The 25929-nt window shown below is 34.3% G+C and overlaps 1 protein-coding gene and 1 long non-coding RNA gene across 6 annotated transcripts in view; one reads left to right on the top strand and one right to left on the bottom strand.

The window, feature by feature from the left end:
* The window catches only part of LOC143256498 (uncharacterized), a 52428-nt gene extending 28038 nt beyond the window's left edge, over positions 1 to 24390 (top strand). Inside the window, exons 2-4 of one of the 2 annotated variants that reach the window (XR_013031390.1) lie at positions 2702 to 2829; positions 7629 to 7710; positions 23678 to 24390. This is a non-coding gene — a long non-coding RNA (uncharacterized LOC143256498). Of the gene's footprint in view, positions 1 to 2701; positions 2830 to 7628; positions 8954 to 23677 lie in introns of those variants that run through there. The other variant, XR_013031389.1, reaches the window with a different exon arrangement.
* Positions 1 to 25929, bottom strand: part of LOC143256493 (ecdysone-induced protein 78C-like) — a 154429-nt gene that overhangs the window by 38937 nt on the left and 89563 nt on the right. For all 4 annotated transcript variants that reach the window (XM_076513784.1, XM_076513783.1, XM_076513782.1 and 1 more), the window contains exon 2: positions 2695 to 2819. In XM_076513784.1, the coding sequence (XP_076369899.1) occupies positions 2695 to 2819 (125 nt within the window). The remainder of the gene's footprint in view (positions 1 to 2694; positions 2820 to 25929) is intronic.

Genomic DNA, 25929 nt, shown 5'->3' on the forward strand with positions numbered 1-25929 from the left:
CTATTAGCCCTCCACATGACATTTAGTTTACTTTTCAGGACATTATTTTTCTTAAAAACCCTCGAGTTCTCAGAATGGTACACAAGCAAAGGATTAAGTTTTAAGTCCCCATTTGCATTACTACATAACAATAGAGTTAGCCTGTCCTTCATTGGCTTGTGTCCTAGCAGTGACTTCTCCTCCTTGGTGATGTAGGTCCTCTTTGGCATTTTCTTCCAAAAGAGGCCTGTCTCATCACAGTTGAACAATTGTTGGGATAAAACCCTCAGCTTCTACATAGTCCTTAAATTCCCTAACACATTTATCAGCAGTGTCTTTTTTAGAACTGGCACCCTCCCATGTCTCACCACACTATGTATGCCACTTCTCTTCCTAAATTTTTCAAACCACCCCCTACTAGCCTTAAAGGCATCACTTGTATCAGCACGCGTTCCAGGGGTGTTTTTCAGGAGGTCAGCATGCAACTGCTTTGCTTTCTCACAAATGATGGTCTCAGAAATGCTATCACCAGCTAACTGTTATTTGTTTACCCAAATCAACAACAGTTTTTCTACCTCTTCCATTGTTTGTGATCTTTGTTTCGTAAGCACTGTCACTCCTTTTGCAATATCAGCTCCTTTGATGAACTCTTTATTTTTCAGTGTGGTGCAGACTGTAGACTTCACCATAATAAACTGTGTAGCAAGGTTAAACACGCGAACACCACTTTCATACTTCGCTATGAGATCTTTTTTCACCTCTATTGTGACCCTAACAACTTTTCTTTTTGGTTTGCTGCTTTCATTATCCTTCTTTGACTCCATGGTGGCTTATTTAATCAGAATATTTATAAAAACAAAAAGAAAAACGAGAACGTTCACAGCAGAATTTAGCGGGGGTGTGGACTGAGCGACAGGTGCGGGCCGAAAATGGTCGAAGGGTTGTTCAGGTCATCATTCGGGTTATTTCGGGGGTTCGGGCCACGACAGCTTGGTTCGGGATCCGAGTTTATGTTCAACAACCGAGACATTTTTTTCTCAAACAATATGTTCGAAAACCGAATTGTTTGAGAAGGGAGTCGTTCAAGAACCAAGGTACCACTGTATTTCGATAAAAATAAATGTTCATAAACAACTCGTAATGATAAAAACAACCTTGGGTATGGCCGTTCTCCAGCTGCTTGCACTCGTGTATTCTTTTTCGAGTAATTTGGAATTTGCGTCAAGGATTGTCTTTAATTTTTAATTGATGAAGGATTTCCTTACAATTATAAATCGGCTAAATCCTTGTCAGTGGAGGTTCATGGTTTGTTACGAAAAATGTTATACAATCATCCTCAAAGTGATAAATATGCTATACTGCTAGCATTAATAAGTAGTTTGAATGATTCGCTGTATTAGTAAAAGGTATGTTAGGATTAGAAAGACAAAACAAAATTTCTTACCTTCATCAGAACCAGAAAATTTTTTAAACCGAAATGCTGACTGTATTTCCCTTGTAACGATTTAACCGTTCCTTGTACTGTCTTATTTTATCACACTGTAGCTCTATTTACTTATTAATCAAATGTAACCGTAAGAAAAAAGTATAATCCAAATTATGTGTGAAAAGTTGTGAGAAGTATCAGGCTTAACGGCTTTTAACTTACAAATTATTATAACTTCTATGACAGTTTATGATATTACTGTATTGAAAATATAGTTACCTTTCGAATTCTGTGTATATATTTCCTTTGTTTTTAACCATTACATGTACCATACTTTCTCAGTATATGTTAGTACGAGTAACGTCAGACTTAGACGAGTATGGATTTTCTTCAACACATAGATGAATGTGTTTAGGTGTCGCTCTACACGTAATTTCTGTAGTTATTGTATTACCTGCTTTTATTTTTATTTTTTTTGTTAAGTACGGGAAACTTTCAAGTGTTAGCCTGATCTCTTTTGAAAACCCCATTCTTTACATACTACAAATGTCAAGACACGCCTTTAGAATTTTAAACAGCTTGTTATGTTATGGAGTTTTGTTTTTTTTAATTACTTACTTGCCATGTCAATTTTGTCATTAATTGTTCTGAAAACGAACAAAATAAACACGTAGACGAAGTTTCTTTACTTTAAGTAAATGATTGACTTTATATTATACCAATTTTGTCAGAAAGTTTAATGTTGGGCAAAATAAAAACATAAATATATAAGTTATGGATGATCCTAAAGTTACGAAAAAACAATCCAAATAAAATGTTGATGCCTTTATTTTGTTCTTGTTTATATTTAAAACAAAAGTTTACTGTCTTACTTGAATAAAAAATAGAAATGTCAAAAAGAAATAATTTGCCGAAACTCTAAGCCTTGCATTAGTCCTAACTGATATCTAATGTTCCAGGATTCTTTAAATATTTTTGTTCTTAATAACATTTATATATATATTTATCATGAACATGTTTAAGTTTTTATGGGTATTAATTTCTCTGGTTAACGATATTTCACATTTTATAAAACCTACATCAAGTAAAAATACATCTAGGAGCATACAGAAAAAAAACAACTGTGATTTCGTTCGAAAATCTCGCCAACATTAAAGGTAATCGAAGAACCGTGTATTAAATTTGCTATATTAATTACTGGGTTAACATTTATATCAGCCTTTTGGGCTCGGTCTTCGTGATTAACAATCATGAAGTTTGAAGCAATACCTTAACGAAAATGTACTTACCTTACAGCCCTCGCATGACGTCACACCATAATGATACCCAGATGCCTTATCTCCACATACTTTACATGGAACGAATGATTTTGTAGGAGTACTGCTGTTGGAGTCAGCGATGGCTAAGTTTTGATCTGAAAATAGGTAAGTTTATCAATGTGAAATCGATAGGTACTTATACTATCTAACATTAGGTTTCAGTTAAATTTGACATTTGTCTTTACCAGTTTAAAATAAGAAATTTCGTAATTATTTTATTACCTCATGTATAAAACAACACAAAATATTCAACTAACTGTCATATTCTTTTATTACATACATTTAATTATCGTCCTCTGTTTACAGACTCACAACATTAAAATCCTGGATTTAACGATTACTCGTGGTGGAGAGAGAGCATATAACCCCTTGGGTACAGAAAAGAACAATAACAATTGAATTATATACAGACACTTTTATACACACACACTTTTATAAATAATACAGTAATGTTGATGACGATCTATTAATTATAGAAACAAACAAATATATAAATGTAGCTTAATTCTTAAAACAATAATATAGAATCAGATTTATGTGAGTCAATCATGGACAAGTTTCTGTAAACTGATCAACATAATCATATTTCCTAACCAAAAATCAAAACAGTTTTTCTTGAGATTTATTCGTGACCACTGGATATCTTATTTAGAGCTATGTATAACTTTATATCAACAGAATCAAATTACATATATAGTCCAATAGTGTGAACAACTTAATTACAATATTTCATTTATAAAAATAAAACTAATATTATAAACAAAGTAACAAGTCTTGCTGAAAGCTGAAGCTTTCAAGGATCGTGTATTTAATTTGAAGATGAAAATTCAGTCACATTTAGTCAGGTATTTCATAAAGTATAGACCCATACTAAACGAGCATACAACTTGCATATATATCACTCTCAGGTTTTATGTATGAACTGCATTCTTTACAGTATATGTCTGTGATTTGTTGGAGATAAATTTTAACAATAAACAAATAGTATACAGTTTATTTGTTTTGAAATAATATTTTAAAACAAGTCAAACTAATACACAAACATACACTGTAGGTTATCAGAATTGTATTTAGAACTTTAAATAATTGTCTATTTGTCTTCAAATTCTACACATAATAGTTCAATTACTTTTGAGCACAATTTGACAAGATGAATTTCCTTCCTCTACTCTGTTCTTACAATACTGTCTATGATAGTTTCGCTTTTAAAAATCACTATTATACTCTCTTTCTGGCTACAATCACGCAATCTGGATCAAACTATCGAACTAAATTTCTGATTTGTATTTGTACCTCGACAGAGGTCTGCAACGTTCAATACATTAATATATATTATGATACAGAAATAGTCAATTAAACAAAGAGAAAAAAGAAGGTTCTAGTAACATAACAATCACCAATTCGTAATTAGTGCACTACGCAAGATATGATTCATACGCAATTAGGTAAACTGTCGCTTCTAAAACTATCCGTCTTTAACACTAGCGCTATGTAATGTAAATCGTAACACTCGCAGTAGCTTAAATTGAAACAGTGGTGTATATCTAACCGTTACATAACTGAATGAAAACCAATTCTGATAGCGAGTCTTTCCTGGTTTTTATATTAGTGAACTTTGTTGTTTTCACGTGTATTTTAGTTATTTTTTTAATTTAACGTGTACCTAACGTATTTTGTATTCTCTCTCTCTCTCTACATATATATATGCATGGCTGTTACTTGTATTTTCTATTTCCATATGGAACTATTATTTCTGTTTATATTAACACGATTTCACGTGCAGTATGTTCATGTACGTGTTTACTTCTTCTTATGTCTCGTATTTTATTTCCCGGTATATTCATCACAATTTGTCATTTCATTTATACCTGTTTGTTGTAGTCTTTTTTATTTTAGGTGCTGTATATTTTTATATGTGTTATTTCTTACAGTCAGCATAATATAAGTGAGTTTCTTAATTGTATCATCATTTTCTGTTTATGGTTTCACATTTATTGTAGATCTTACTTCTATATTGCCTCTTTACGTTCTATAGAATTTGTTCGTTGAATTTGGCAAAAGTTACTCGAGGGCGACTTGCGCTAATAGTCCCTAATTTAGCAATAAACGACTAGAGGGAAGACGGCCACGTATCACAACTCACCGCCAACTTTTGGGCTACTCTTTTACCTAGGTCCGGCATGGCCAGGTAGGTTAAGGCGTTCGACTCGTAATCTGAGGGTCGCGGGTTCAAATATGCTTGCCCTTTCAACCGTGGGAGCGTTATAATGTAACGGTCAATCCCACTATTCGTTGTAGAAGAGCAGCCCAAGAGTTGGCGGTGAGTGATGATGACTAGCTGTCTTCCCTCTAGTCTTACACTGCTAAATTAAGGACGACTAGTGCAGGTAGCCCTGGTGTAGCTTTTCGCGAAATTCAAAAACAAACAAACAAACACTCTTTTACCAACGAATAGTGGGATTGACTGTTACATTAAAACGCCTCCTCGACCGTTAGGGAAAGCGTGTTTGGGGAAACGGGAATTCGAAACCGTAACTCTCAGATTACGAGTTGAGTGCCCTAACCATCTGGCCATCCTGGGCGAAGTGATAATGCCATCAGAAAATAATGGACAAAGTCACTACTATTCCACATACTGAAACGCTGTATACTAAAGAAAACACGAAACTAGGGGGACAATATTGTTTGAAAACACACGTTTTAATTTCGGTACTCTATGTGGCCTTTATGTTACATTGTTAACGATCATGTTTAACTAGTAGCTCTAAAAAGTGGTTGTTGAAACATACTACTGTTAGTTCGAAAGTTGCTTTATTTGTAAAGTGAAAATATCTTTCATAATTCTTGATCTTGATAGTGAATTTGGTGTTGCTGAGATTATTTTGAGTGGAATCATTTCGTCTTTAAGCAAGAACGTGTGTGGGTTTATTGGTTTTTTTCTAAGACGTTATACTTTGATTTTAACCTAATCTTTATTACACTATTGTAACGGTGGACTCAGCATATAGCCCGATGTGGCTTTGCTGAAAGAAAACACACACACACTACTGTAACCTGCATACTAAAAATAAAATTACGAATGTCAAAATTTGATAGAATTACTAACAACTTTTGAACAACTTGGTTTGTTTTGAATTTTGCGCAAAGCTGCTCGAGGGCTATTTGTGATAGCCGTCCCTAATTTAGCACTGTAAGACTAGAGGGAAAACAGCTAGCTAGCCATCACCACCCACCGCCAACTCTTGGGCTACTCTTTTACCAACGAATAGTGGGATTGACCGTCACATTATAACGCCCCACGGCTGAAAGAGCGAGCATGTTTGGTGCGACCGGGACTCGAACCTGCGACCCTCGGATTACGAGTCGAACGCCTTAACACGCTTGGCCATGCCGGGCCCCTTTTGAACAAACCATATGTGAGTAGTGCAATTTGATGAAGAGCGTATTTGGCCGTATTGTCGCCATGATTAATTATATTTAGACATTCCTAATTTTAGTTAATCATGTTTTCCACCCCTCTATTTAACTCTTGCAAGAAAAAAAACCAACAGTACCCTAACGATACAATCTACAACTACTGCTGTTTAACTGCTTAAACGAAACAATAGGTTATCAGTGCCCTTCCCACCTAAGCCCAAAGGTAATCAATAGGCTATCAGTTCTTCACCTACCATGGGTATCGAAACACGAATTGTAGTTTTATAAGTCCTCAGTCTGGTAGCTGAGCCACCAACGGGGCTACCGTTTGGAGTTATGTTGTCGAGTTAGGCTGCTGCATCTTGTCTCTCAAGCAGTTTTTGTCTTTCCTCAGCAAAAAAAAGGTTACTTTAATCATATCAAAAAATAAAATTATATAGTGTGTTTACACTATATATTGTCCGGCCTTTGATTGGTCAAAAGTTGAGTCGCCGTGGTCTGGAGTCTGGGAATCCAATAAGGTTTCAACTTTGCATTTCTGTTCTAATATACTACCAATATATAACTAGACATGGGTGAAAATCCCATTAAGTTGATATATCTGATAACAACACGCGATGGCATCAAATAATGTGTACTTCTATGGATGGTTCTGAAAATTCTTAATTTAGTAATGTACTAGAAAAGATAAATAGTAACAACAGAAACTGATTTAAGGATTTTGATATGCATTTATATATGAATAATAATAATAAAAAACACCGTAAGAAATTATACGACTCTACAGTCTTACTTAAATCAAGACATGTATTTGTTTTTTTCAATCAATATTTCGCACAGCTCCGAATGAAGTTCCCTTTCTAAATGCCAAGTGTCTCGAAACACTAGATCAATAACCGGTTCTTTCCTCGAGCCCGGCTGTGCGTCTTAACAGCTGTGCAAGATCTCACAAATGTAACCATTTTCAAAACTAAGAAAACTTCCACGAAGAGAAATGACCAAAGCTGACCAGTTGTACCAGTGCTAGGACCATCTTTTTGACTGATGTATTATATTATTTAAAGTGGGAATTCACTCGCGTGTTGCTAAAATCATCATGATTTTAGTGAAATACGTAGTTTTTAGAACTTTTCTTTCAGATTATCCATTGGTTTTCTTTGAGACCACCTTTGGAAAATATTTTAAAAATCTCGCTGTAAAACCAAAGATTAATTTAATGTAGGAGGATAATTTACATGGATGATGGGGAAATAATAGTGTTAAGCTGACGATTAGAGCTGTGACCTCTGCTTGTCCAAAAATTATTTTTGCAGTGATGGATTTTCCTGATACAACTTCTAAATAAGAAACGTCAAAAGATAAAATCGTGTAATAAACTACATCAATGCACTTTTTTAACTAGAGTTCGATTGCTAACTCAAGTATGTTTAACAACTCTATGTTTTGTAAACTAAATTTTTCCAATTTAAAATGATTTTTTTCTCCAGCTTTTACAGAAGTTAACTCGTTACTAATAAGAAGAGGATTATGATGGCGAAGTTGGTTTTCAGTCAGATAAAACAGATGAAGGTAGGTTAGTGAACTTACTCTCGTGTTCTTTGAACAAAATTTGGATAACAGGATCTTTATTATTTTGTAAAAGTATTCGTCCTTTATTATGGACGTGATCGATAACAAGGTTCAGGTACTCCCTGGGTTTCATTTCTCCTTATAAAAGAAGCAAAAAACTCGTCATCTGCATCGAGAACGCCCCACACTATTACACCAACTCTAATAGCATGTCGAAATATCATTATCAGGACCTAGTATTTCATTTGTCTTCACAGTTATCGTTCCAGGCACCACCTAAGCCATTATTTTCCTGTTTACTCCGAGACAAGCCTTGTTGGAACTGATCATCCTTGTCCTGGGTATACTTGAATCTTGATCATTGTGTAAACAGTTGATCACTTGAGACACAATCTGACACCTGCTGTTCTTTATAAGTTTGTCCATTCATGCTTTTTTTCAGTTAGTAACCAGTTACTGTCGATTACAGTATCTTTCTAGCGTTTATTCTTAGTTCGATCATTATTGTTGTTACAGATGTCTTCGAAAAGTTAATAAAATAAATCTTTTGTTACTGTAAACCTGATTACCAGGAAATTAATAATAATTATAGTTCACTTCTTAATCTAACAGTCGCCCTCTAGTAGCTGAGGGGTAAATCCAACGAATTCTAACGCTATAAACATGGTTTTAATACCTGTGGTGGGTCCAATGGATTATCCGTGTTGTGTCACCACAAGTATTGAACTTGATTAAAACAGAATATAACAGTCGCTCTTCATGCAAATAGATAATATAAATGGCGCATAAATCAAAACCATGTTTGTAGAACCTCAGCCGCAATGATTAGCCCTGGCATTAGGTAAAGTACTTCATCAGTATTTGATGTGAGAGACATAGTGTGTTTGGTATGTTATAATATATTCTATTTTTCATTCACTCGTAAGTTCTTAGAATGTAACATAATAAGCTTTTAAAAGTTCTAGGGATTCTTATTTTTACCATCGCCAATAGGTTTCTGCATTTATCAGGATCAGTTAATCACTTGACAAACAGTGTGATTAATCTCTTTTATACGATGAAATAAAGTGTGTTTTGCTATCAGGTGTAAGGAACCTCCTAAAGTTTCAGCCAGTGTTTAACAGTGTTTTTCAGCTAAGAGGAAAAGATTAAAATCAATTATTAGTTGTAATTAAATATTACGTTTTATTGTTGAAGAGTAAAATCAATTGTGAATTGTAATTAAATATTTTGTTTTATTGTTGAAGAGTAAAATCAATCATTAGTTGTAATTAAATATTTTGTTTTACTGTTGAAGAGTAAAATCAATTATTAGTTGTAATTAAATATTTTGTTTTATTGTTGAAGAGTAAAATCAATTATTAGTTGTAATTAAATATTTTGTTTTATTGTTGGAGAGTAAAATAAATTATTAGTTGTAATTAAATATTGTGTTTTATTGTTGAAGAGTAAAATCAATTATTAGTTGTAATTAAATATTTTGTTTTATTGTTGAAGAGTAAAATAAATTATTAGTTGTAATTAAATATTTTGTTTTATTGTTGAAGAGTAAAATAAATTATTAGTTGTAATTAAATATTTTGTTTTATTGTTGAAGAGTAAAATCAATTATTAGTTGTAATTAAAAATTTTGTTTTATTGTTGAAGAGTAAAATAAATTATTAGTTGTAATTAAATATTTTGTTTTATTGTTGAAGAGTAAAATCAATTATTAGTTGTAATTAAATATTTTGTTTTATTGTTGAAGAGTAAAATAAATTATTAGTTGTAATTAAATATTTTGTTTTATTGTTGAAGAGTAAAATAAATTATTAGTTGTAATTAAATATTTTGTTTTACTGTTGAAGAGTAAAATCAATTGTTAGTTGTAATTAAATACTTTGTTTCATTGTTGAAGAGTAAAACCAATTATTAGTTGTAATTAAATATTTTGTTTTATTGTTGAAGAGTAAAATCAATTGTTAGTTGTAATTAAATACTTTGTTTCATTGTTTAAAAGCAAAATTATTTATTAGTTGTAACTAAATATTTCGTTTTGTTATTGATGAGTAAAATAAATTATGATTTGTAATTAAATATTTCGTTTTGTTATTGATGAGTAAAATAAATTATGATTTGTAATTAAATATTTCGTTTTGTTATTGATGAGTAAAATAAATTATGATTTGTAATTAAATATTTCGTTTGTTGTTCACAATACAAAATTCATCCCATCAAAATATTTAAAAAACAAGAACAATAAATACATCAAACTCGTCTACAAATTTTCGAGAAGAGAAACCTTAGCTAAGTAGATACGATAATTTTTCAATGGCGTCGTTACACACCCTCAATTAAAATGATATCGTCAACAGTCTGTTACCTTTAATGCGGAACAAACCCAGAAATACATCACAGTCAACGTTCATACAAATGTTGTTGTTCTCTAGTGAACGCCAACAAAAAATATGAAGGTATGAACTTCAAAATGTTCGTGTTTTAAACAACGTATATATTTGTGATTTGATATCGTAGTTAATAGCCTTTTTAAGTGTATACTTACTATCTAATTTGATAACATTTTGTTAGGGTTCGATTATTTATGGTGTTGGAACATATAACACCGAGGGACGTGTGTGTGTATATATATATATATACTGGAGGAAATGAGAAAGGACTTTGACTTTATTGAACATGAAACATGAAAGTTTCTTAAGCCCTATGAAGATCAAAAGCTCTATTTTATGACCAACATGAGGTCGTTAGTTACTGGTTGTTGAATAAAAGAGTATCGCTGGTCATCGCTCGAGGTCAATATATTATTCCACATCTTTTAATTTATTTTTGGAGAATGTTCCAACTTTTGTTTTATAAGCCAGATGAAAACAAAAGAAACAGAAATGGAGAATAAAGTAAAACAAAATCTAAGTTCATGTATGATGATTAACAAACTTTGTGTAACACAGAACAAACGGACTAAACACAGAAACTTTGTGTGTGTTTCCTTGTTTTTTCAAGTCCAAAGCGAATCGTATCATATAATCATAGATATGCACATGATATGTAACACAGAACAATCGGACTAAACACAATGTTTGTGCGTGTTTCCTTGTTTTATCAAATCCAAAGCAAATCGTATCATATAATCATAGATGTGCGCATGATATGTAACACAAAACAATCGGACTAAACACAAAGTTTGTGTGTGCTTCCTTGTTTTATCAAGTAATTGTTTTATGTAATTATAAATGTTTTTTTACGTACCACTCTTCAGCTTCTGCTTAATTCAAATGATCCTTTAACTTCTTAAACAAACAAAACCTGTGCATTTTAACCTATGAAACTAAAGACACGTAAATGGTGTCGTATAAAAGGCCCTTAAATGTCAGTTATCAACCTTTTTGTAAATAGGAAGAGAATAAAAGTCCAGTTTCAACAGCACATGACGGTTTGTTAGTAGAAAGTTATAGCATGATTTATACGGACCCATTATATCCTTGTTAGGGATATAACGATCTGACTGTTCCACACAGCTCCTTACTGCAAGGAAATATAGGCCACACTTCTCGTATATTGTAGTGTTTGACACCTTGCCTCTCTTAAAGCTCACATGGAGTACCGAGCCGCCTACAGTCATTCTGGCCCATCGAGGAATAAATATTTTACTGCTGGTTTATAGAACACGATTAGTTTTCAGCCATCCTAACCTTAAATGACACATAACCAATTTTTATTCGCAAGAAAAACTGTGATGTATCTCGGATATATTACTAAACAATCTCCAAGTTAACCTCAAGATAATTCTAAGACCTATGACACACATATACATATATGAACAAGTTGTGTAATTTCAAAAGAAGGTCGCCTTCTTTCATTATTTAGTCATGGATTAGAAAAACAAACACATTTATTGCTAGCACAGATATTCCTACTTTCGGTAGTCACATAGTTAGTAAAAACTGGTAATTTAAGAACCAGAACTATCCACCCATTCAATATTTTTCACAAATACACAGTCCATTCAAAGGTAAACAAAAAACAACAAAATAGCTGTATTTCACACTAAGTTGGATGGATGATGCTTAGAAGCAGATTTCTTAAACAATTACGAGGTAAAACTATACAACATACCTTAGTTGGCCAATTAATGTGTTGAATATCCATGTTACCCAGGGGGAAGAAACTGAGTTCTTAGGGCATTTCAGGGCAAAACTTTATAACATAACTTATTTACCAAGTGTGAAAAATAGCGTTTAAGATACTGTTTGTTATTTGTATATAAGTGTCCAGATACTGTTTGTTATTTGTATATAAGTGTTCAGATACTGTTTGTTATTTGTGTATAAGTGTTCAGATACTGTTTGTTATTTGTATATAAGTGTTCAGATACTGTTTGTTATTTGTATATAAGTGTTCAGATACTGTTTGTTATTTGTATATAAGTGTTCACATACTGTTTGTTATTTGTATATAAGTGTTCAGATACTGTTTGTTATTTGTGTATAAGTGTTCAGATACTGTTTGTTATTTGTATATAAGTGTTCAGATACTGTTTGTTATTTGTATATAAGTGTTCACATACTGTTTGTTATTTGTATATAAGTATTCAGATACTGTTTGTTATTTGTATATAAGTGTTCAGATACTGTTTGTTATTTGTATATGTGTTCAGATACTGTTTGTTATTTGTATATAAGTGTTCACATACTGTTTGTTATTTGTATATAAGTGTTCAGATACCGTTTGTTATTTGTATATGTGTTCAGATACTGTTTGTTATTTGTATATGTGTTCAGATACTGTTTGTTATTTGTATGTAAGTGTTCACATACTGTTTTGTTATTTGTATATGTGTTCAGATACTGTTTGTTATTTGTATATAAGTGTTCAGATACTGTTTGTTATTTGTATATAAGTGTTCAGATACTGTTTGTTATTTGTATGTAAGTGTTCACATACTGTTTGTTATTTGTATAATTGTTCAGATACTGTTTGTTATTTGTATATAAGTATTCAGATACTGTTTGTTATTTGTATATAAACTTGTATGGTATAAGTAAAATTGAAGTCATGTTTGCAGTATCTTTATATGTAATATTTCTGAACAATAGCAATATTTAAATAAAGAAGAAATATGAGACGAGTATCATATGCAGTAAGACCTGATGGCTACTGTATTAGAACATCGATCATTTTATATGTACGAGAAGAGAAACAAAAGAAATCTACAGTAGTTAACAACCAATGTATTTCAGAGACAGCAGTTGATGTCTTGCTAAATGATACGTGACATTGCGTTTATTACAACGTTGGATATATTTACTTGGATGTGATATACACTGAACGTATTCAACGTATAATAAGAGGTTGTCCAGAATGAATTAATTGAACATCGAATAAAAGGTTGATTCATCACAGCTAATTTTACACAGTGATTTCTCTCTCTAAACTTGGCGTAAAAAAACAAACAACAAAACAAAAAGTTATATAGTAGTTCTGTTTTACAACATTTGCAGCAAAAGTTCTTACGCCCCACGTGACACTTGTATCTAATCATTTCCGGACACGTGTCTGGAATATGATTGAGAGACGTTAGGATTTGGATAAGTTTGCACACGATACACTTCTAGCCCATGTCTTGAGGAGCTGATAAAAGAAATAATGGAACGTGTGCCTTGTATCTATACTGTGGTGTGTTAGCATGACATTAGGCTTCACACTACATTATAAACTGTTGTCTACAAAACGTAACGTCAAGTGTAATATAATGTAAGAGGGCCTATAATGTTCCATGCTATCTCAAAATAGAATATCTCATATATCAGATGGTATAGTCCATAAAACCAACAGACTGTGGTTGCTAGGATACTGTACATAGAACATATAAACACTGTCATGGTTACAGTAAGTTGGCTCACACTGTAAATAAACAAACATTATTTGCACGTAGCTGATTTTTATGTACGGTCTATGAAACTGAATGATCACTTTCATAGATTGTTTAAGTTATCACATACCGTATCTTCGCTAGCAATACCCTTGGTCAAAAGGTGTTTCCTAGTTGGTAAAATGAGGAACAAACACTTTTAGGGTCGTATATGTGATGCATTGTGAGCACGTGCTGCTATAAACATGTCTACACGTGCATAGCACGCATAAGTCACTTCTTCTAAGCCTAAGTTTCAATATTACAGCACTTAATGGTTGTATTTGCCAACAAACGTCACGTGAGAGGTATAAATATAAAAATGTTGACATCAGTTTTGAACGTGTGCATTTGAAACATTTCAAACGCCATTAGTAACATCGATTTTCGAAATTAGCATTCCATAATTGGTCAGAAGAGTCGTTTTACCATGAATTGTCATTTATATTATCAACATGATGTTTGTGAGATTTGTTTGTCGACCAGTCTACGATGACATAAAAACAACAATCGAGAATATGCTAACTATACGTACGATAATTAATGAACGTAGAACAAAGTATAATAAAATAATATTTTATGTAATACGTTTTATAGATATTCTTTAAACGTATAGTCTGTACAAAACGTTTTAAATCTCGACGGTTTGTTTTTGTTTTTGAATTTCGCAGTAAGGCTACACGAGGACTATCTGCGGTAGCCGTCCTTAATTTAGCAGTGTAGGACTAGAGGAAAAGCAGCTAGTAACCACCACCCACCGCCAACTCTTGGGCTATTATTTTACCAACGAATAGTGGGATTGACCGTCACATATAACGCCTCTACAGCTGAAAGGGCGTTTCTGTACTATTCTTTATGCTTTAATGTCTAAACAAATTTAAACGTTATTTGTTCGAGTTCGCCCAAACCTACTCGAAAGATATATTCTCTAGCTGTTCCTAATATCGAAGTAATAGTCAACATGGAAGACAGCGAATTAACAACGTCCAAAGCTAACTCTTTCTTTACTCTTTACCAGAGAATAGTAGGATTGACCGTAATTTATAACGACCCTACGGCTGATAGGGCGTGCGTGTTGGGATTCGATCCTCATTAAAACCAAGCGATTTCTTATATTTCTTCTTCACTATTGGTTGCGAGGTTCTACCCAGAAAATTTCTGTAAGGAATTTTTAGTAAGAAAATATTACTGAGAAATGTTTAAGGCAGTTTCTCAAACGAACTCATCTACTTAAGGAATGAACTCTTCCAGACAATGAAGTTTATGTTACACATGTAAGTCGACACCACTGGCACAACACGAGCTGGAATCTTAGTGTACATATCGTTTTGTTTTTGTTTTTTTTACGTTTCTTAAGTCCGTCTCAAAAGTTATTCAGTGGTGTTTTAAACTTAAATATATACTAGTGTAACTGAATATGTAAGTAATTTGAAATAAATAAAACTCTATACCCTTCCCTTACAAAATTATATGTCCGCACGAGAGGAAAGTGTCGAGTTAGTTATTGAGAAATACACGTTGCTGACGGTTCTAGGGTCACCACTCTCCACAAGGAATGAAGACTTTCGGCAAATTTCCGGAGTATTCATTAATATGCAGTAATCAATATTCAATTAACCATTCATTAATTCTCAAGTGTTCACATATTCCTACGTATTTGAGCATCTTGTTTGTTTGGAATTTCGCACAAAGCTACTCGAGGGCTATCTGTGCTAGCCGTCCCTAATTTAGCAGTGTAAGACTAGAGGGAAGGCAGCTAGTCATCACCACCCACCGCCAACTCTTGGGCTACTCTTTTACCAACGAAAAGTGGGATTGACCGTCACATTATACGCCCCCACGGCTGGGAGGGCGAGCATGTTTAGCGCGACGCGGGCGCGAACCCGCGACCCTCGGATTACGAGTCGCACGCCTTACGCGCTTGGCCATGCCGGGCCATTTGAGCATCGATCTAGTAGTAATATTCCAGCTAGATATCTCTACTCTACCCAAAATTATGCATGATCAAGTTAAATCGTGTTATCAGTACGTATCGTTACACTATTACAAGCCCAAATGTTTTTGATTCTTAAAACAAACACGTGTAACACCCACTAGAAACACATGACCTGCACAACCAATTAAAACATAACACTTAATAGTAATACTTATATTTCCTAGAGTAAGAGTGTGTATTTATTACAGCAAAGCCACATCGGGCTATCTGCTGAGCCCACTGAGGGTGGGCTCGAACCCCTGATTTTAGCGGTGTAAATCGGTAGACTTACCGTTGTCCTAGAGTAAGACCAGCTGCAACACTACAAATGGTAAATAGAAGCAACACCAACTTTGGTATAGTTTGAGAGATCTAAGAATGTAAAATAAAGAGTCGCCACACACTTATCAAAATAGACTAGTTGATGTGTTTCATGGTATCCAGATAAACCTGACGTTATTGTGATTGGTTAAACCTAAGGCTCTGATTCACGTGAAACCCGACTCTATTGCTTTCTGTAAAAACGAAAAAAAAAAGCACATAATAAAAACTGTAATAAGAGGAAAAGATGTAACAACGTGGATCTGGTATACTATCTTTGTTATTAAGCCTAAAGCTGCACAATGAAATAGCTGTGCTGTGTCCATCGCGGGTATCGAAGCTCGATTTTTAGTGTTGTAAGCCCTCGTACTTACCTCTGAGCTAGAGAGTACTTGATATAGTAATAGCATAGAGTAAAAATGTGAAATATTATGCTGATATTATCCATAACAAAATCGCAGTCAAATACTTCATAGAACATTCACGGCATTACCTACCGGAACTAAAATATAACCGGTTGTCAGTGCACCTGAGAGATAGGTCATAAAATACATTCACTTGTCCAATCAGATTTCTTGTTGCTTTTTTTTTTTTTAAGTCTTTTCTCATTGGCCTGCGGAAGTAGGAAATACACTTGTATCGAAGATGTAGATTATGTGGAACAGACTATGTTCCCTCCTTCTCCACGGAAATAAGGGAAAATTAAATTATAATTAAAACTATAAGTAACACAACAGACCCATTTTCATAACTAAGCTGCGTTCGCATAATCACAGGATTAATCTACTAAATCTACAAATGATTTAGATGTACGTAGCTTGTCATCAAAATGTCCCAGTTTGGTTTGTTAAGAATTTTGCGCAAAGCTGCACGAGCGCTATCTGCGCTAGCCGTCCCTAATTTAGCAGTGTAACACTAGAGGGAAGACAGCTAGTCATCACCACCCACCGCCAACTTCGGGGTTACTCTTTTACCAACGATTAGTGGGATTGACCACCACATAATAACGCCCCAACGGCTGGAAGGGCGATCATAGTTGGTGTGACGGGGACTCGAACTCGCAACCCTCGGATTACAAGTCGAGTGCCTTAACCACCTGACCATGCCGGGTCAGTCCCCATTTGAAAAAGTGGCGCGAAACATAAATAAATTGAGGTTCTGTACAACTGTATTGGTTGTATGGGGTAGTTAATGTGCTGATGTTATGACGTAATTATGTTATATTAATATTTCCCGCTTTCACAGCGTTATTTGTACAAAAACAAATGCAGGAAGTTTAAATACATATGATGGGAACAATACCGTAAAATACCTACCTACCTTAAAAACAAACAAAAGCACATTGTTATGGCTTGAAGCACCATTAATAACTATGTTAACAAAGTTATTTATTTATTTACGTGTAAAGTTCTTTTTAATTTAGTTTCTGATGAGCCATAATTAAAAAAAAAACATCCGTAAATGCTCCATCATCCTGACTGAGCAACAAGCTTGAGGATTTATAACGCTAAAATTTGGGATTTGCTCTCTGCAGATGGGCACACGCAAATGAGCCCGCCATAGCTAGGTGGGTAGGGCGCTTGACTCGCAGTCTAAGAGTCGAGGATTCGAATCTCCATCCCACTAAACAAGCTTACCATTTTAAGTCGTGGGGGCGTTATTATGTGACGGTCAATCTCACTATTCGTTGACATAAAAGAGTAGCTCAAGAGTTGACATTGGGTGATGACGACTAGCTGCCTTTCCTCTAGTCTTTCACTACTAAATTAGGTGTGGCTAGCGCAGATAGCCCTCGTGTAGCTTTGCGCAAAATTCATAATAAACCAGACAACAACACATATAGTCTATTATGCAGTTTACACTTAAATAAACAAGAGGTGTAAATTGGAAACGTTACCTTTTAAATCACGGTCTCGTTTTCCCACTTTCCACCACTACTTAGTTCTATATATTTCATCATATTGAACCATTTCCTGTTTCTGCCAGTTACGACATTTTGTGGAAAACAAAAACTGACCAAACAGTTTACGTAAGACTAATAGTTTTCTATGTAAAATATATACGAGTGTTTCAGTAATACTTAGAGGAACTAGTTTCAATATGAACAGGATTTTCCTTTTTGTGTGTGTTACAGAGGCCCTTGTAACCAATAACACAAGAGGTCCAGAACAAGTGTGCAACATAATTAGTTTCCTTTTTCTGCTGTTCAATTCCATGGTCATATGAATCCCACCAGAGGTCCTGAGACCAGTCTTCCTGTGTTTTGCATTAACCTACAATTTGTTTTTCATTTATGTTTGGATTTTGAGACTTCCTTGAATATACCTACTGACTCTCTTCATTAGACATACGTATCTGAATATACCTGCTGACTCTCTTCATTAGACATACGAATTTGAATATACCTACTGACTCTCTTCATTAGACATACGTATCTGAATATACCTGCTGACTCTCTTCATTAGAAATATGTATCTGAATATACCTACTGACTCTCTTCATTAGACATACGTATCTGAATATACCTACTGACTCTCTTCATTAGACATACGTATCTGAATATACCTACTGACTCTCTTCATTAGACATACGAATCTGAATATACCTGCTAACTCTCTTCATTAGACATACCTATCTGAATATACCTACTGACTCTCTTCATTAGACATACGAATCTGAATATACCTACTGACTCTCTTCATTAGACATACGTATCTGAATATACCTACTGACTCTCTTCATTAGACATACGAATCTGAATATACCTGCTGACTCTCTTCATTAGACATACGAATCTGAATATACCTGCTGACTCTCTTCATTAGAAATATGTATCTGAATATACCTACTGACTCTCTTCATTAGACATACGTATCTGAATATACCTACTGACTCTCTTCATTAGACATACGTATCTGAATATACCTACTGACTCTCTTCATTAGACATACGAATCTGAATATACCTGCTAACTCTCTTCATTAGACATACCTATCTGAATATACCTACTGACTCTCTTCATTAGACATACGAATCTGAATATACCTACTGACTCTCTTCATTAGACATACGTATCTGAATATACCTACTGACTCTCTTCATTAGACATACGAATCTGAATATACCTGCTGACTCTCTTCATTAGACGTACGAATCTGAATATACCTGCTAACTCTCTTCATTAGACATACGAATCTGAATATACCTACTGACTCTCTTCATTAGACATACGTATCTGAATATACCTACTGACTCTCTTCATTAGACATACGAATCAGAATATACCTACTGACTCTCTTCATTAGACATACGTATCTGAATATACCTACTGACTCTCTTCATTAGACATACGAATCTGAATATACCTGCTGACTCTCTTCATTAGACATACGAATCTGAATATACCTGCTAATTCTCTTCATTAGACATACGAATCTGAATATACCTGCTAACTCTCTTCATTAGACATACGAATCTGAATATACCTACTGACTCTCTTCATTAGACATACGTATCTGAATATACCTACTGACTCTCTTCATTAGACATACGTATCTGAATATACCTACTGACTCTCTTCATTAGACATACGAATCTGAATATACCTGCTAACTCTCTTCATTAGACATACGAATCTGAATATACCTGCTAACTCTCTTCATTAGACATACGAATCTGAATATACCTACTGACTCTCTTCATTAGACATACGTATCTGAATATACCTACTGACTCTCTTCATTAGACATACGTATCTGAATATACCTACTGACTCTCTTCATTAGACATACGAATCTGAATATACCTACTGACTCTCTTCATTAGACATACGTATCTGAATATACCTACTGACTCTCTTCATTAGACATACGTATCTGAATATACCTACTGACTCTCTTCATTAGACATACGAATCTGAATATACCTACTGACTCTCTTCATTAGACATACGTATCTGAATATACCTGCTGACTTTCTTCATTAGACATACGAATATGAATATACCTACTGACTCTTTTCATTAGACATATGTATCTGAATATACCTGCTAACTCTCTTCATTAGACATACGAATCTGAATATACCTACTGACTCTCTTCATTAGACATACGAATCTGAATATACCTATATGTATCTGAATATACCTACTGTCTCCCTTCATTAGGAATATATATATATCTGAATATACCTACTCACTCTCTTCATTAGGTGTATATATATATATATATATATATATATAAATATACCTATTGACTCTCTTCATTAAGTACATATGTATATCTGAATATACCTACTGGCTCTCTTCGTTAGGTATATATATCTGAATATACTTACTGACTCTTTTCATTAGGTATATGTACATAACTGGATATACCTATTGACTATCTTCATTAGGTACATATATATATGTATCTGAATATACGTAATGACTTTCTTCATTAGATATAAATATCTGAATATCCCTACTGACTCTCTTCATTAGGTGTATGTACATATATCTGAACTTTTTTATATTATGGACGATTTTACAGGGTTAGTTTAACATCATTGCAAAAATTTTGGTTTCGATTCCTCTCCTTAGAAGAAACAAGGTACTAGTTTTTGTTTTATAAATTTTCCAGTAACATATGAAACTATATACGTTAAAATATATAAACTTATTACACGTAATACAATTTTTTTCTTCCCGTTAAGCCTGTAGAACTCATTAACAAATTAACACTGAAGTAATCAACCAATTAATATCGATAGGATGTAATTGAATAGAAGTGAAATGAACGCGAGTTTTGGAATTTCATATCTCAATTTTCTCTCATGCTCTGCGAAGGTCTGATTGAAAGATATCTTCTCCTACTACGTTTCACCATGTGATTTTATATATATATTGATATTAAAGGACTTCATTGTTGCGAAGATTGCCAGCGATGTCATTAGACCGTTGAAAAGCTGCCCATGTGATGCATTTCAAGGCCGACAAGTGCAATTGACGAGTTCATCCAACGCTGCACACAATAATTCCTCATGCTCAAGGCCAGATAAGGAAATACCCTCCTCTTAAGAGGTCATTCACCTTTCTTTTTTTTTTTCCTTCTTTTGATGGATGGTGGAGAAGCACTGTGCAACCCAAATGCTGCATCACGTGCTGACTGTTGGCCCGACATGAAGAAGTCGTAAAGTACCGCACTGTGAAAGATCGAAATATATTTTATAATAACGACAAGTTTGCATTTGCAACGTCAATTTGTAACTTGTAGGCCTTGGTAACTGTTGTACTACGTATATGAGTGATTCAGTACTTAAAGACCATGCTTTAACATCAAACTTGGATAAGTAATTAGCATCCGATACGCCTTCGTTTTGAGATGTAATATTTTGCTGCCAATCGGCAAACTCTGCACAGATAGTCTGTCTTCTTACCAATTTAGAACTTTTTCCGTTATGCCTATCGAGACAAATGATGCACAGATGTTTCAGCCCACGCACCGTTTAAGTGTTTTTTTTTTCTTCTGCCTATTTAGACAAATGGTGCACAGATATCTCTTTCCACTTACCAAGGACTTATTTTTTTTCCCCTGCATCAATTGTTTTTTCTCACCCATCCAAGAATTTACAGTAAGTTATAATCACGTGCTAGTTAATCTCGTCTGCTTCTAAAGACATTTTTATGAACAGTTTCTGCAACAAATACTGGCTAAATATGTTGGTCAAAGATCCTTAATAACAAATACTTCAAGCAAAAATACATAAATAAAAATACTATCAATTAATACCATTAATTGATCCTGGGTTTTATATATTTTTTATTTTAAAATAATGTTTAATCTGTTTCTATTTTTTTTAATATCGCGCAAAGCTACACTAGGGCTATACGCGCTAGCCGTCCCTAATTTAGCAGTGTAAGACTAGAGGGAAAGCAGCTAGTCATCACCACCCGCTATCAAACCTTGGGCTGCTCTTTTACCAACGAATAGTGGGATTAACCGTAATAATAATGCGCCCCCACGGCGGAAAGGGCGAGCATGTTTGGTGTGACAGGGATTCGAACTTGCAATCCTCGGATTAGGAATCGAGTGCCTTAACAACCTGGCCATGCCGGTCCTAGCCTGATTCTTTCTTCATTTCACAACAATATGTGCTATGGCAAGCAAAAACATAAAAAATACTCAATACTTTGCAACATGTGGACGCTGGAGGAAAACCCTATTTAATCCCCCGCTGGTACAGGGGTAAGCCTATGGATTTACAACGCTAAAATCAGGGGTTCGATTCCCCTCGGTGGAGTCAGCAGATAGCTATAACAAAACACACACACACACGAACCATATTTAAACATGTCAATAACTTTTGAAGGTTAAAATAATCTTTTAAGGATATAGAACGTGTTTCATTGTGGATTGTGTGAAGAGCTTAGACCAGCAACAGATATTCAAAGACCATATTTCAAATTACTGTAAAAAGATAAATTTCGTTATTCTATAGAAATTAAACCGTATATTTATGTTTATTTGTGACCGGAATATATCTGATGTTTAAACTTACTTGTTTTTTAATCACACAGAATATTTTGCATTAATTATTTATGAATATATTTAATTATGAGTGTCTGCAAAAAATGAAATCTTCGAATTCTAACTTACAAGAGATGTGATTGGTTAGAATTTTTGCACACAAAGTTATAGTTATACAGCTGTTTCTTAGTTAGAAAAGATAAGGAAGAAAGAAAGAATCAAACTCCAGCCACTCTTGTCTGAGAGAATAGTAGCATGTGACTGTCACTCTTATAACGCATGTATGGTTATTGCTCAGAAGGCGTTGTTGTTTTTTCGGCAAAGAGACGCGAACTGGAATCCTCGAATTGACGTTCAGGTACGTTAAGCATAAGGTCATGACCTTATAATAATTAATGCACGAGTCTTCTCTTCTCAGACGAAATTTATTAACGAATGAATAATTTTTTTTTATTTAAGTACTGTTGTTGCTATGAACGTGAATTATTGAAGCAATTCACCTCACGAGCCCTCACTCAGCGCTCAAGAACTGAGTATGTACTTACCTAACATAATAGCACCAAGCACTCAAAAACCGAGTATGTACCTACTGTCACCCATCACTCATAAACTGTGTATGAATTTGCCTAACATATTAGCACGGGAACCAAAAACTGGTTATGTGTGTGTTAAAGAAACGCAGAGAATTAGCGTAAACTACACAGTCTGAACACACACGTTTTAAATCAATAGCAATTTGACCAATCATAACATTCCTCAGGACAACTAGTTTTATACCGTTGAGAGATAAAGACGACAACTATTGGGTTGACATCTAAAGTGTTTACGTGTACCATACGGTCAAATGATCAAAACTAACCACAACCTTTCAATAGCTGGTCATTTTTACCACGAAACACTACGTTTTATCAGGTTGTAGCGCTGCTAAAGGGACCATCGTTTAACTGTCACTACCCGAATGATGACGTTTTCAAGTGAATATAGAACGTATTTCTTCTCCTGTGATGGGCGTAAGTCTTTAATATTCATGTAATATGACTGCCATTGCACTCACAGAGGCTTCGTTCATGTGTTTAATTTGTTTTGTTTTTTTCTTGTAACGCCCTAGTAAAAGTGGGCCAACAAGTATCAGATCTAACCCAAATGTAGATGTGTATGTATATATATAATATATTATGTTTTTTTACATTAGAACTCCCACATCGACAATCGTATTATATTTTCCTCTTTAAAGATTTGTTTGCTTGTTTATTTCAGGATTTTCCCTCATTTTGAACTGATAGACAGGATATAAGGAAGCAAGTTAACAGTATCCACGACCAATCTGATATTGCTGTCTGTCAAAGTACAGAAGTACGTTATACCAGCAATGGAACTCTTAAACACGAGCTGTTGGACTCACAATTGGAAGACCCTAACCAATGAGCCACGCCCAGACCCACCTTCAAAGAAAGTCAAAGACCTGTAAACACCACTCTCTAAGTTATACAATGTTAAATACATAACATAAGATTTTGTTTTGGCTTGTGGTCCACTTATGGTTTTAGTTAAATCCAACTTACTAAACGTATTAGTAATTAGTAAAGCTAACAATTTTATCAATGTATCTTTGTTTTAAAACAAGCGGTGTATATGAATAAAGTTATATATCATCTAAATGAGGTCCTAATCGCTCGCGGATCATTTGTGACTTTGTGCTTTAAACCTTGCTAGATACAAAAGAGAATGGACGAACCATGCTTCGCCTGCTAAATACGTAACTACACATACAATAAAAATAGGGATTTGTGTGTGTGTGAAACACAACAGAAACTTTAGAATCATAACACAAATGTACGTATAACTACCAATACACACGCTTCGATCTATCTTACAAAGTAATTATTTGCTCGTTTGTTTTAAGTGATTGTGTTTTAAGCTGATTTTTTTTCCTTGGTACCTACATTGTTTTCTTGGGTTTCAACTAGAATTTAGAGGATTTTTTTACGTTGTTGTTGTTTTATTGTCTGTGAAGGACTGAAGTGTAGTAGATGTTGAAACAAACACCAAAATAAACCGATTCCATAAATGATGTTCCAAAGGATCGTGTGAATAACCAGTGTAACAAAACATATGGACGACACGTTTTTAGTTTATTTCATACACATAGAACAGACTTTGAGTTTTTCTTTTAACATTTTTAGTTTATTACTGTTAATCTGCTTTAACTCCGTAATATCATTCAATCGATAAAACAACAACAGGAACCTGAACTGAAAACTAAGATAATACATCAATTCCTAATTCTGGTAACCACCCTGAGAGTATTCAAGTATAAACTAAGAAAATATACCAGTACCTTACTCAGGTAATCACCCTGAGAGTGGCCCGGCATGGCCAAGCGTGCTAAGGCGTGCGACTCGTAATCTGAGGGTCGCGGGTTCGAATCTCGGTCGCACCAAATGTGCTCGCCCTTTCAATCGTGGGGGCGTTGTATTGTGACGGTCAATCCCACTATTCGTTGGTAAAAGTGTAGCCCAAGAGTTGGCAGTGGGTGGTGATGACTAGTTGCTTTCCCTCTAGTCTTACACTGCTAAATTAGGGACGGCTAGCACAGATAGCCCTCGAGTAGCTTTGTGCGAAATTCAAAAACAAACAAACAAACCCTGAGAGTATTCAAATATAAACTAAGGCAATACACCATTACCCTACTCAGGTAATCACCCTGAGAGTATTCAAATACAACCTAAAGTAATACGACATTACCTCACTCGACTAATCATCTTCAGGGGCCTGAAATATAAACTAGGATAATACACTATTACCTTATTAAAGTAAAAATCCTCAAGGGCTTTATCAAGTAACATAATACACCTTTATCTTACTTTAGAAATCATCCTAAAGAACGAAGTCAAGCATTTAAAAAGGTAATTTTCAAACATGAGTATATACAAAAAAAAAAAGACATTAAAGGGACCCTCTTTTAATAAAATTGTGTGAATAAAGAACTTCGTTGACTTCGAAAACATGATATAAGACAATGGAAATCAAGTACATAGAGCTACTCAAACAAGTTACCCACGATTGATACTGAACTCGAGTCATATCAAAAAATATTTTCCAAAAATACTCTCAAACTAAAACATTTCTTTTAGTGAATTAAAATGTTTCTGGAGACAAAATGTGTGATTGATAAGCTGAATTGGCGGGGAAAATATATCTTATTTTAATATTTTCGCAGCTGTGGTTAAAACGTTCAGCGCGAAGTGTAAGAACTAAATATTCCTTATATATATCTGATATATATCGTATTTTACGCCCTGTAAGACGCACTTTGTTTCTTGAAAAATAACTTGAAAAATCCCCATGCGTCTTCCGAGACAAAAGTGATGTTAAGGCAAGAGGTTATCTTAGGGTCTACTGACAACGGCCTCTCATACAGATTATAATCTCATTACTTACCAATTACAAGTATTTTCAATAGCATAAGACATTCAATTTAACGAATATTGCCGATGTACTGTGGGCCC

Source organism: Tachypleus tridentatus, chromosome 7, assembly GCF_004210375.1.
Source record: "Tachypleus tridentatus isolate NWPU-2018 chromosome 7, ASM421037v1, whole genome shotgun sequence".
NCBI classification, from domain to species: domain Eukaryota; kingdom Metazoa; phylum Arthropoda; class Merostomata; order Xiphosura; family Limulidae; genus Tachypleus; species Tachypleus tridentatus.